The sequence below is a fragment of the Dipodomys spectabilis genome, unplaced genomic scaffold (assembly GCF_019054845.1).
Source record: "Dipodomys spectabilis isolate Male_0828 unplaced genomic scaffold, ASM1905484v1 ptg000174l, whole genome shotgun sequence".
NCBI classification, from domain to species: Eukaryota; Metazoa; Chordata; class Mammalia; order Rodentia; family Heteromyidae; genus Dipodomys; species Dipodomys spectabilis.
This window is the reverse complement of record NW_024870851.1, coordinates 4854971-4869689: the sequence shown is the minus strand read 5'-3', so window position 1 is coordinate 4869689 and position 14719 is coordinate 4854971. Positions and strand designations below refer to the sequence as shown.

At 35.5% G+C, this 14719-nt stretch overlaps 1 protein-coding gene across 3 annotated transcripts in view; it reads right to left on the bottom strand.

The window, feature by feature from the left end:
* Tlk1 (tousled like kinase 1) overlaps window positions 1–14719 on the bottom strand; it is a 116769-nt gene that overhangs the window by 69883 nt on the left and 32167 nt on the right. For all 3 annotated transcript variants that reach the window (XM_042694050.1, XM_042694052.1, XM_042694051.1), the window contains one exon: window positions 6820–6938. In XM_042694050.1, the coding sequence (XP_042549984.1) occupies window positions 6820–6938 (119 nt within the window). The remainder of the gene's footprint in view (window positions 1–6819; window positions 6939–14719) is intronic.

The following is a 14719-nucleotide window of genomic DNA, read 5'->3' as shown; positions in this document are numbered from 1 at the left end:
TTGAACTGTGGTCCTCAATTTAGTCTCCTGGGCAGCTGGAAATATAGGTGGGAGCCACAGGCCTGTTTTGTTTAAACATTCTGATTGGGGTGAGATGATACTTCATTGTGATTTTGATTTGTATACTCGGATAGTTAATGATGTGTACCTCCAGAAGGCTTTTATTCATCAGCTTGTTGATAGTATGGTGAAAGATACAATATTTTGTTGTATTTTTTTTTAGAATTATTAAGTAGTTGTGCAAAGGGGTTACAATTCTGTAAGTCAAGTTATGAGTACAATGCTTCTGGGTCAATGTCACCCCTTCCTTCATTCTCTCCAAGTTTCTCCCCATCCAAAGTTACATCGTTCACTTTTTTACATAGTGTACAATGAATACAACCATTGCCTTGTCTTACTGCCATATTTAAACTAGCATATACAATTATATGATTTTACTGAGACCATTACAATTTGAAAAGCAAATCTAAAAATTTAACTCCTTGGTTGTACTAGTCCTATTTGAGAGATTGGGAAATTAATAAGAGATTGAACCCAAGGCTTCTATGTGCTAGCCAAGCACTTCACTATTGAGCCATATTCCCTACCCTCCTTTATAAAATTTTCATTTTGAGAGTCTGCACGGTTTCGGCTTTCGGAGTGTGGGACGCGGAGGCGCCGGAGGTACCGGTTTGGATCTGGGCGGGGAGGGGTCCTGGCTTGCCTGGATGGCTACATGAACATAGCCTTGGAGCAGACAGAGGAGTATGTCAATGGACAGCTCAAGAATAAGTACGGGGATGCATTTATCCAAGGAAACAATGTAGAGAAGGATGTGAAGGCATCAGGAAGCAGCTCGTTTCATATTTAGACATTTTTTTTATGAAATGTTTTTCTATTTTGGGGGGTTCTTTTGTGATATAATTTGTCCAGTTTTCATGGTAGTTGGTGATTTTTTCACTGACATGAGTAAGAGAGAGAGACAAAATTATGATTGATTTGTAAAGAATTGCTCATTTAAGTTTCATTTTCTTTTGCATGTGTGTCAATATACAAAATGCTAAAAGAATTAAAAAAAATCAAAACCTAAAAAATAAAATAAAATAAAATTTTCATTTTGAGACAGTCTCACTAAGCTGAGATCCTCAGATAGCCTCCTGAATAGCTTGGATTAGATATGTGTTGCCATGCCTACAGTAGTCACACTTTAAGTCTTTAGTAGCCACATGTGACTAGTGACTACATATAAATGTAAAACAAATACCTCATAAAACTCTATTGAACATAGTAGCTACAGACTAAGAGTCAGCAAACTATGGTCCTCCACCTGTTTTTAACTAACCAAAGCCTAACTATCCAAAAGCTGGAAATGGTGCTCAAAGTGGCAGAGCACTAGCCTTCTAGTGCTTCTAACTGGGCTGAGTTCAAGCCCTAGGACTGGCACCAAAGTGGGGGGTCAGGGGGAGGGGAAGGGAGGAAGTATTGCTGGAACAGAGCCACTCTCTTATTACATATAGCTTATGGCTGCTTGAATTGAGTGCTACTATGGCAGTTGCATAGAAAAGTTCTGATAGATATCACAAAGCCTATAGACATTAAGCATTTTGCCTATACAGAAAAAGTTACCCCAACTTTTCTAGAAACCCTAACAAAATAAAAAGCAGAAGTGTGTGTGTGTTTGAAACAGAAAGAGGGGGTGAGAAGAGGGAGAATTAAGAGTGCAATGCTATACTTCACCAATAGATGCCCCTACCTAACCAGATATAATTCAGTATAAAAACTGCTTCCTCAAAAAGCAGTCTTAAATTCTCAATTTGAAATTCAAGTCTAATAATACAAAATACAACAAACACTTCAATATCTAGTAGATGTGCTTTCATTCCAGTTTCAAGGCAGAAACCATAGGTAGTTTCAGAGAACTGTGCTGTCCTTATATTTTAGATGGGACTATAAATCAACCTGCCTGCCACTACTGAAATTCTAAGGAAGGTCCTTTTCCCATATATACTCTCCATCCAAGAAACCAATGGGAAAGCACAAAATCAATACTAAACTAATCAACTCTCTTCCCAGTATTTTGGGTCTTGACAGTGATATATAAGCACAGGACAGAAGAATGTGTTCCTTTGTTGGTTTGAATCAAGCGAGCAGAGTTGCCCTGCTTCCTATTCAAGTCCGGTATTTCCAGTCTCTGAGCCATCTTTTGAATTGCTCCATATTCTGCCAATATCTTCTTTCTTTGTTTAAGATAGCTAGAGTTGATTCATTCTTCTGCAAATAAATTCTAATCATTGATACAAAATAAATTTACAATTTGGCAAAAAATATGAAGTGGATAAAAGTAGAAAACAAAGCCACGATCTTTGAAGATAAATAGATTGTGGTTCCCCCTCATCTCAATCAGCCCTACCACTATTCTATTGTTGGGCTGTTAAATTGCCCATTAAGCATTCATCATTCTGCTGTTATCAATTATTTCTAAATATTAATCAAGGATCTTAGATTTTAGGTAGTACCTATACATATAAAGAAAAAAAAGTATCATTACTCTATCTCCCCAAACATCTTCAGATCACTGATTACAATATACCAAAATATCAAAAGCTTATGCTATTGGATTTAGTTAGAATGCTTCATATTTTAATAATTTTTTCAACTGTGGGTTTAACATACAAATTCCCACAGACTAGATGATAAATGTGAGAAACCAAGTCATCTCCATCTACAAGTCACCAAACTATGCTTAACCTGCTTTAGCTATTACTAGAATGACTATAAGATATCTAACACAAGAACTGTACTCACTGTCTGAAATCAAAAGATTAAATGAAACAGATGAGTAACTTAAATGATACTCTGAGAGATGTTAGAGTTGCAGTTCAGTGGTTGTCAGCTTGCCTAACATGAGTGAAGTTCTCAGTTAAATCTTAGCAGGTACACGTACTGGTAACATGTATACAACAGATACACACACACACACACACACACACACACAATGAAGTAATTTCAATGTTTGTTTGATGTGATATTATCAGTTCAGAAGCAAATTAGTAAACAAAACAAATTTTGGTCCTATGTTCAGTTCCAAAGAGCTTGTTGGTTCTAACCAACACCAATAGCATATTATAAAACATGTTCACAAAGACCATGTGAGTCTATGAAAATTCCAGATGCAATTCCAAGTATTTTCCCCAGGAATATATGCAAATCTCAAAACTAACCTTCTAATTGTCTCAGTCTCTAAAATTTTCAAAAGAGAATTAAAATCAAGTCATCCTCTTAACTTTTTATGGTTCTTTCCAAAAATTAAGGAGCTCAGATATAAGGATTTAAGTCCTTTATTCTTAAGATCTCAGTAGTTTAGTCAGAAGTAATAAAATATGATGAGATAAATTTTCTCTGTATATACCCAGATGTCAAAGGAAGGTCATAGGATGTCCACCAAATTTAGATTTGGGCAATCTTGTCAAAGAAACATTCTTAAAGTGCTACTCATCTGACTTTTGGCAATCAGAACAGTGATAAGTCTAAGGAAAATGGAGATAAAGACATGTGAAGCAAAGTGAACACTATGTCCAAAAGAAAAAGTGAAAATCCATGCCTGTTTATGGAACCACAGTCTAACTACAGAAAATATGAATGTGAAAAGATTGAAGATGGGCATAAAATTGGGCCATAGAGAAAAGTCAGGAAATCAGGAATAATTTAATGCTAAATAATTTAAACTTTAAAACTTGTGTAAAACTATTTTAAAATTTCTAAGCAAAAGAGTAGGTAATCGGATGTGATTTTAGAAAGATCAAACTAGGAAGATGACAACATAAGTACATATTCCACTCAGGTAAAAATTCAACAGCAATGTATACAGCTCTAATTATAGATAGATAGATAGATAGATAGATAGATAGATAGATAGATAGATAGATAGATAGATAGATAGATAGATAGATAGATAGATAGATAGATAGATAGATAGATAGATAGATAGATAGATAGATAGATAGATAGATAGATAGATAGATATTACTCTTTCTTTGCGACATAATACAGAGTTGAAGTAAAGTTGGAATGGTTAATAAAGAAAAAAAAAATCTCAACCACAAAAGTGACTCCACTCACAAATGAATAGCCTTTTAGTGTTACCAATAACAGGGTTAGGAGAACTATTAATATAGAAAAGAGAAATAGGAAGAAGCCTGGCCTTTTGATCAAATCTGTGATGAAGAACATCAGACCCAGGATGCTGAAAGTTAGATCTGACAGCAGACTTAAGTTCATCACTGCTGCAAACAGTACTGTACATTTAGAAAACACCAAGGAATTCTAAAAATAACATGACTATAAAACACTTTCAAAATCAACAAACAGGTTCAGCAAGTTCAGGACACAAGAGCAACACAAAAAAAATCCAATTATATTTTTACATGACAGCAATAAACCAACTAAAAATAAAATTAAGAAAACTCCATTAAAACAAAAAATAGAAACAAAATGAAGAAAATTCCATTTAAAATACTGTTAAGAGCTGGGCACTGGGGTCTCACGCCTGTAATCCTAGCGACTAAGGAGGCTGATATCTGAGGATCACAATTCAAAGCTAACACTGGCAGGAAAGTCTGTGAGACTCTTCTCGCCAATAAACCACTAGAAAACCGGAAGTGGTGCTGTGGCTCAAGTAGCAGAGAACTAGCCTTGAGCTGAAGAGCTGAAGGACAGTGCCCAGGCCCAGAGTTCAAGCCCCAGGACCGACCAAAACAAACAAACAAACAAAAAACTATTGAAAAGGTTTGATTAAATTATGACTGATGGGGCTGGGAAGGTGGCTCAGTGGTAGAGCGCTTGCCTTGCATGCTCGAGGCCCTGGGTTCGATTCCTCAGCACCACATAAGCAAAAAGCCAGAAGTGGCACTGTGGCTCAAGTGGTAGAGCGCTAGCCTTGAGCTGAAGAGCTGAGGGACAGCACCCAGGCCCAGAGTTCAGGCCCCACGACCGGACCCAAAAAACAAAAACAAAAACAAAATAAATTATGACTGAATTTCACAAAATAAAATGTACATAAAGTATCTATACACTAAAAATAAAAAACATCATAAAAGAAAATACATAAGCAAATCTAAAGACCTCTATGATCATAGATTAGACAATGTCCTAAGACTGCAATATTATATCAGATATGATGAGACATGCCTGTGACTGCAGGTTAAAGCAGAAGAATCTCAAGTTGAGCCATGAGCCACTGTCAGTCTCACAGCAGTTCGGGTTTTTGTTTTTTTTTTTAATTTTATTTTATTGTAAAGGTGATGTACAGAGAGGTTACAATTACATAAGTGAGATAGTGAGTGTATTCATTGTCTAACATTGTTACACCCTTCCTCATTTTTCTCCCACTTTCCCTCCCCCCACAGCAGTTGTTTTTAATGTAATATTAGCAAAAGAACACAAAGACCCACATGTATATATGCTAATCATACATCACATATACATATATATATATATATATATATTTATCTCCTATGTAACAAATTACTAATGGAAATGGCAATCATATACTGATCAAAGTAGCACCACAAAATAGTAGAAAAACATGGATGATTTAAGGAGTATTGTAGAGAAAACCAGCCAATAGATGGAGGAAAAATAAAACCAAATTAATACATATATTATACTTAGCTGATACTTTACGTAAGTGATGATAAAACTATACACTAATAAAAGAAACCATATAATAACTCTGTGGCCCAAAAGTAAGGAAAAAGTCTGTAGCTGTCAGGATATGAGATGTCTACAGAACTCAGTTTAGTTTGGGGGTTTCTTTTTTGAGCTGTTCATAATACAGTATTTACAAAGACATGATATATTAGAACTTTTATTCTTTCTTAAAAAATTTCTTACAACACCCGGGCGCTGGTGGCTCACGCCTGTAATCCTAGCTACTCAGGAGGCTGAAATCTGAGGATCGCGGTTCAAAGCCAGCCCGGGCAGGAGAGACCGTGAGACTCCTATCTCCAACAAACCACCAGAAAAACCGGAAGTGGTGCTGTGCTGTAGCTCAAGTGGTAGAGCGCTCGCCTTGAGCTGAAGAGCTGAGGGACAGCGCCCAGGCCCAGAGTTCAAGCCCCACGACCGACAAAAAAAAAAAAAAAAAAAATTTCTTACAGCAATCAAATATCAACTGGACCCTTCCATAATTCTAAAATGCAGTATGAGATCTTCTTGATCTTATTTTTCTATATTTTGTTATAACATCAAAGTAGGAATTGTTCATCAATTATTTTCAGTTATATTAAAATTAGAGAAAAAATTTAGGTAATAAGAATGCAAAAGAATGGTAGTATGTGACTGTTAATGGACACCAATGATGCCCACATACTAATGTTTAGAAGCTATGAATTGGTTACATTAAAGTGGCAAAGATGGCTTTTTAGATATGTTTAAACGTAAAGACTTTGTGTTGGGTACATTATCACAGAGTATCTGGGTGGGGCCTTAACTAATTACTCCAGTACTTAAAAGTACTATGAACCCTTGAAATATATTATACTGTTCTATAATATAATATCTCTAAAGTATATTATGCTGTAACAGTAATCAAGTTTATACAGCAGCTAATAGCTCACTGGTAGAGTGCTTGCCTACTACTATGTATAAGGCCATGGGTTTGATCCCCCATGCCAAAAATAAAATAAATATTTGTAAATACTGATTTTTAGTTACTTGTACATGCTATAAAAGTCATAGAAGTAATCATCAACTGTTAAATACATACGTAGAGTTTCTTTTCAAAACATTTTTGAACTATTTTGTACAAAGAAAGAATATTAAAAGATTAGAATTACTCACTTTAGCTCCAACACTGCAACTACCAGTACTCCCAGTGCTTCCACTTGCAACTCCTGTAAATCTAGCTTCCAATAACTCTTGCCTTCTTGGATCCAGACTATGAAGTTCATCCATTGCACCTATTGGAAGGGGAAGGAGGGAAGATATGTGAAAGGTATACATACATGTTTTTATTTAGGAAGGAATAAAAATTCAAAATGAATACTATAGACAGATGAAATTAATTAATTAATATACACACCTACTTATCAAACATCCTGCAGATTTGTAACACGGTTGATTAGAACCCAAAGTAAGAACTATATCCAATTCAGTACACAGATATACATATACATCCAGAAGTATCACAAAACATAACCTTTGCTGCACTGCAGTGATGAATCCTATAAATGACTATTTTAATCTGTTAAGGTGGGAGGGGCTGATTTCACAAGCTATTAACAGACCACAAGTCCATCACTGGAAAAAAATGTATTTTTCTCATAATGTCATCTCGCTATTCTAAATTTATACAAAATTTAGATAGTAAATGACATTAGTTGTTTTAATTTACATATAACTTATCTGACTATATTTTAAGCTCAGAAGGATTGTTTTAACACTGGCGCATCCCTTCTTTGATACTTCTTCCCTGGTATTTATGGGAGATTAGTTCCACCACGTATACCTAATCCACAGATGCTTACATCTCTTACATAAAACAGTAAGTTACTTGAATATAACTTTAGTACATCCTTCCATGTACTTTAAATCATCTAATAACTAATGAAGTATAAACGCTGTAAGAATAGTTGTTACTCTATATTATTTAGGGAACAATAACAAGCAAGAAAGTTTGTATATGCTTTCCTATCAAATATTTTTAGTTCTATAGTTAGTTGAAGTTATGGATGTAGAACCTAAGGACAGAGAGCCAATTAAATATTCCAAAGAATGGGGATGAGGGGCAAGTGGGAGGGTATCACTTCAGGTACTTGCAATTATTCAGATTAAACACAATTCTTAAAAATTATTTTATGGCTGCTAATTCTTCACTTATAGAACAATAGAACTATAAAAAATATGGTCCTTGACAATAGCAAGGAGAGTTATTAGTGAAATCTATAATGATTTAGGGAACATATTCAAACTCTGCTAGCCTTTTTTCACCTAACAACATTCTACCCCTAAAGTTTTAACAACTGTTCATATATGTTACCTTTAAAATCTCTCAGGTGGATAAAGAAATGGATGGGTAGTAACCATCCTTCCACACTACTGGTATCCTGAACATACCTTTCCTTCTTTCTTTCTTTCCAAAAATAACTCTCTCTTAAAACAAACAAATAACAAAAAAACAAACAAAACTAACAAACAAAAAAAACCCCTAAAGTCTAACTTTTACTTCTGATTGTACTCAGTGAACAGGCTCTTGTACTCAGGCTCTTACTCCCTTCTTGCTCTATTCTGTCCTGTTGTACCTTTTAAAGGCTGGATGTGATGGTACACACTTCAGGATTTTGAATTATGAGGACAGTCTGAGATCCATCACCAGACCCTGATTCAAAACAATCAGCCAGTTAACAAGCATATAAATAAATAAATGTCCACTTTTATTTGAATTGTAACCTGCTACTATTTCTATTTAGTTATTTCCTAGACATCAATGCATCTTTTTTGTCTTTTCTGATCCTACAAATATACCAAAACTTTTACTAATCTTTGACTGAAGGAAAAAAGAGAAATTACAAAAATGCATAGTTGTAGTTTTCAAAAATGTAACTAGATCTTTTCTGTCCCTCCACTTTCTCTTTGAACTGTGACTATCCCAGATTGGTAAATCACTGATCTTTTTATTCTCTTTTCAGACTCCCCTTCAAATTTAGGAATCTCAAATCAAATGCTTATTATATACCAATCTGGATGGTTACATTCTACTGAAATGATTTTTTTTGGTTTTGCTTTATGTTTTTGTGTTTTTTTGGGGTCCGGTCGTGGGGCCTGAACTCTGGGCGTGGGCGCTGTCCCTCAGCTCTTCAGCTCAAGGCTGGCGCTCTACCACTTGAGCCACAGCACCACTTCTGGCTTTTTTTTCTTTTTGCTTATGTGGTGCTGAGGAATTGAACCCAGGGCCTCAGGCATGTAAGGCAAACGCTCTACCACCACTGAGCCACCTTCCCAGCCCCTTGCTTTATGTTTTTAAAAACAGCAGTTCTTCATTAGCACAAGGTTATTTTGAATAGATTGTCACATTTTTGAAATAAGAATATTTAGTGGAATAAAAAACATAAGGAGGGGCTGGGAATATGGCTAAATGGTAGAGTGCTTGCCTTGCATGCCTGAAGCCCTGGTTTCAATTCCTCAGTACCACATAAACAGAAAAAGCTGTAAGTAGTGCTATGGCTCAAGTGTAGAGTGCTAGCCCTGAGCAAAAGAAGCTCAGGGACAGTGCCCAGGCCCAGAGTTCAACTTCTAGGACTGGCACACACGCACCAAAAAAAACAAAAACAAAAAAACAAAGACATAAGGAAAATGCAGAAAAAGAAACTCAGATGCAGTGACCAACAATAAAGAAAAAAATAGTATTTAAGGGACGACACTGTCCAAAAAGAAATATATTCATTACCTGACTTATGTAACTGTAACACCTCTGTAACATCACTCTTAAAATATCAATAAAAAAATTTTTAAAGAAAAGACAGTCTTTTAAACTGATACTAGGAAAACTGTGTATCTATATGCAAAAAAATAAGGTAGACTATTGAACTCATAGCTTATAAAAATTAACTGAAAATGGATCAAAATACCTTAAGAACATAAGAGGAAAGCCTCATGACATTGAATTTATCAATGATTTCTAGGACAATATAGCTAATAAAGAGACAAGTAACATGCATTCTCACTAGCAAAATTAAAACTTCGTGTGTGTTTGTGTGTGTGTGCACCCCCGTGCCAGTCCTCGTGCTTGAATTCAGGGCCTGGATGCTGACCCTGAGCTTTTTTGCTCAAGGTAAGGGTTATCACTCTACTACTTGAGCCTCAGTTCCATTTCTGGTTGTTTTATTAAGTAATTAGTTATTTTTGGTGATTAACTAGAAGTAAGAGTCTCAGGGACTGTCCTACATGGACTGGCTTCAAACAGCAATCCTCAGATCTCATCCTGAGATGAGTAGCCAGGATTACAGGTTTGAGCCACTGGCGCTTAGAAAATTAATACTTTTATGTGTCAAAGAGGCAACAGAGAGAACACACAGAAAGATCTACAGATCAAGTATGATAAAGGACTGACATCCAAAATAAAGAACTATAACTCAGTAACAAAAAAAGGCAGCAATTTATAAATGGGAAAAGACAAGAATAGAAATGTGTCCAGATTTTGATACAAATGGCCAGTAAGTTCAAAATGGTCAGCTACATTAACGGTGTTAAGGAAATGCAAACCAAAACAATGTACTATCATTTCACATCCATTTAGGATTGGTGTTATTTCAAAAAAAAAAAAAATACTGATCTGGAATATCTCCCCAAACCATGTATTCCAAGCTTGGTCCCTAGGCCAGTGAGCTACTGGGAGGGGGTGGAACCTTTAAGAGGTAAGGTCTAATAGTAATGAGAACTTCAATGTGACTCTAAAGGGGATATAGGGGCCTAGGTCCCTCTTTTTTCTCTCTTTTGCTTCCCATTCACTACAAGGTGAATAGCTTTGCTCTATCACATGCTCTTCATGATATGCTGCCTTTCCACAGGCCCTGAACAACCTGGTCTGAAAATTCCGAAGTCTTAAACCAAAATAAGACGCTCCTATTTTTAGGTTATCTTTTGTATTTTATTACAATAACAGAAAATTAACACAAGTATCTACACCCCTTGGGCAATGCTAGTGAGTATAAAAATGGTATGTCCACTGTGGAAATGACTTAGCAGTTCCTCAAAGAATTAAAAATTACCATAGGACCCAGCAATTCCACTTATTAGTTTATAATTGATAGAAATTAAAGCAGGAATTCAACATACACATTCACAGCAGCACTGTTCATAATACCGATAGAAGCAATCCAAGCACCCACTGGATGAATAGATAAACAAAATGAATAGATAACCAAAATATATATAATATTATTCAGACTTAAATATCAAGTAAATCTTAATGCATGATACAATATGAAGAAAAATGAAGACACTGACTAAACAGTAACAAAAGAACAAATACTGTAAGACAAATACAATATAACATTAGACAGAGTAGCCAAATTCATAGATACAACATAGAAGTGTTGCCAGCACTTAGCAGATGTGCTAGAATAGGGTGCTAGTATCAATTAGTTTAAGGAATTTTAGCTAGGGAAGATGGGGATGTCCAAAAGATGAAAGATGTTGACAATAATACAATAACGTGAATGTACTTAACACTACTAAACTATAATCCTAAAAAGCAATCAAAATGGACAATTTGGGGGGGGGGGTCTGGTCGTGGGGCTTGAGCTCTGGGCCTGTTGTCCCTCAGCCCTTCAGCTCAAGGCTAGCACTCTACCACTTGAACCACAGTGCCACTTCCAGCTTTTTTCTTTTTGCTTATGTGGTGCTGAGGAATCGAACCCAGGGCCTCAGGCATGCAAGGCAAGTGCTCTACCACTGAGCCAACTTCCCAACCCCAAAATGGACAATTTTATGTCTATTTTTACTAGATTTAATTATTTTGTATGCCATTACTAGGGCTTGAACTCAGGCCCTTGAACTCTCAATTGGCTCTGTATCCACAAAAGGATAACTGGCTCCCTCCACTTGAGCCACACCTCCACTTCCAGCTTTTTGTTTGTTAACTAAAGATAAAGAGTTTCATCTCATGGACTTTTCTGCCCAGGTTGGCTTGGAGCCTCAATCCTCAGTTCTCAGCTTCTTTAGTAGCTAGAATTACAGGTATGAGCATATTAATACAGTTATGACTTCCATATTAAATTTTTTTTCTAATTAAAACTATAAGCTAGACTTCATCAAAATCTTAAAGCTTTGCTTTCAAAAAATAGTTATAAGCTGGGCACTGGGGCTCACACCTATAATCCTAGCTACTTAGGAAGCTAAGATATGAGGATCACGGTTCAAAGCCAGCCCAGCAGAAAAGTCCATGAGGCTCTTATCTCCAATAAACCACTAGAAAATTGGAAGTGGCACTGTGGCTCAAGCAGTAGAGCACCTGCCTTTAGCTAAAGAGTGCAGGGACAGTGCCCAGGCCCAGAGTTCACGCCCCATGACCGACAAAAACAAAAAAAAAAAAGTTTTAAGATAGAAAAAGACACAGAAGTTTAGAAGATAGTTTTTAAAAATGTATATGTTATATACTATGTACACTCGGACTTGATAACTAGTTAATGGCACACTAGATCTTAGCAAAATGAGGACATAAGGCCCTACTGCAACCTGGAACAGCTAGTAATAGGTATTTTGTTTCTCACTTTCTATCAGATATATAGATCCCTCTAGAAGCTCAGTCTTCCCAGGTGAGATTGACAAGGAAACCATATACTCAGGGGGAAAACATTCTAACCCCAAACTCACACCCAATCCTGTCTTAATCTTTTAAACACTTTCTAAAAAGTTCTTGAAAGCATTTAAAGAATCAACACATATCTGGCACATAATAGGTGCATAACAAATGTTACTGTCATTATCTGTAATCACAGCGAGACCCAAGTTTAAGATAGTCTGGGCAAAAAGTTAGCAAGACATCATCTCAACAAAAAAGCTGGTCATGCTGCTTCATATCTATCATCTCAGCTATACAGGAGGTACAAGAAGAAGAACAAGAACCATGGTCCATGCTGGCTAAAAATATGAGACTTTATCTAAAAAATAACGAGAAAAAGGCTGAGGATATGGCTCAAGTGGTAGAGTGTCTGCCTATCAAGCACAAGGCCCTGAGGTTCATATTTCAACATTATCAAGAAAGGGGGAAAAAATAAAAGAAATGTGAAGTCTTGGGTCTCTCTGCAGACCTATCAAGTCAGAATCTTCATTTTAATATGATCACCAGGCAAATATATGTATTAACGATTGAGAAATACTGTCATAGAAAAAGGATCTGTAGTCTTTTTATTAGACAAACAAATCCTAAGTAATTTAATCCTTGAACTCTAACAGGCATAATCATGTAGATGTTTTAACAGAAAAACTCTGATAAACTGCCAATAGACAAAAACTCAAGTGATACTAACTGGTTGAGAATTAAAATGGAATTATTTGCGGGGGTGGGGGGGTTGGGTTACCTCATTTTACTGGGGTTTCTTATCAAATCTACTGTAAATATCCATCTATGAACATTAGTCTGTAATAGTACTTTATCTTTGAAAATATATTTTCACATAAATATATATGACCGAATAGTGATACCAATTTACAATCATATGCTTTTGAGTGTATTTTTCACTTGAAGTCAGATATAGATTCTATTAGATTCTTTTGATATTTGCCTTTTATCATGTCATCACACAGTAATTACTTCCAATAAAAGATAGAAAGCTCTTGTCCAATTGCATAGTAAGTAGATTATAAAACATGAAAACTTTCTTTGTACTTGTATCAGCATCTGAACAATAGTTTGCAACTGAGAAATACATCCACTTAAATTTTGTACGAATGAAGATCTGCCTTCTTTGTGACAAACAATAGAAGTTACTATAATAACTTTATTAAAATGTAATTTCACAAACGAACAGTATTCTGTCTTATAATTATAGGTTAAATTCATGTAAAAATGTCATCAAATCTACAGAATAGAACACAGAAGTGGAGCTGTGGCTCAAGTGGTAGAGTGCTAGCCTTGAGCAAAAAAGCTCAGGGACAGCACCCAGGCCCTAAGCTCAAGCCCCAGAACTAGTGCCAAAAGAATAAAAAAAGATGTACCTTAAACATCTACAGAACAAATAAATTTCAAAACTAAACACTGTTTGATAGCAGTTGGTCAGTCAGTTCTCTTCAGAAAAAAAAAATTCAATCTCAGTCTTTACTAAGATTGGGAAAAGAAAAATTCCTACAAGTGCTAAACCTGTCAGGATTATCATCCTATTTTAAGGAAAACTCATATAGCTAATGCTGGTTTAACTCCATTAGCAAGAGATCATCAAAAAAAAAAATATTTTAAAAAAAAATCACAGTTCACAACTGGCTCAATGAATACAATAGATTTTAACATGTTCGGCAAATTACCTGCTAGTGAATAATCATCAACTTTGTATATCTTACACTTCTAAGTTTGTACAACTAAGACTTTGTTTTGTTCTATTCTACACATATTTTATCAGCATTCACTGCAGTGCATCTTAGTGGACCCCATTTCAAATTGTGCTTAGTGTGTCCTTGTCTGTAGTTGTTCCACAAAGAATATTCGTAAGGTTAATTTCTTTTACACTTCAAACTTGGCATTGAGTCTTACAAATACACAACAACGGAGTAATATCAATAACATCCATCAAGTTATGAAGAACCCAAGCAAGCCACTCTAAATCATTTGTCTTTTTAATTGACTACTGATGTTGTTTCAAACCTCCTCAACTCTTAAATCCACAAATCTTGCCAAAAAGTTAATAGCTTAAAACAAGTCTATTTTCTCTAGACATAATTTTTTTAACAGCTGCAATCAAATACAACTCAATTAGCATCAGTAAATGGGTCTCTATTTGGCTAACAAAAACTTGTTATTGGTGGCAGCCTCATTCATTTTTATATTTAATAAGAAATCATGCTACAATAATATATTTCATTGTAAATTTTCTAATTTCTCGTTTACTGACCCGAGAATCTGACATAGTATGGTATATGCTTAGTTTAGTAATATCAACATACATTGTATTCCATCAGTTAAAGAGTTACTATACCACTAGTGTCCTGTCTCTTAAGTACTAAGTACTTAGGCATCTCTTTTGGTTTC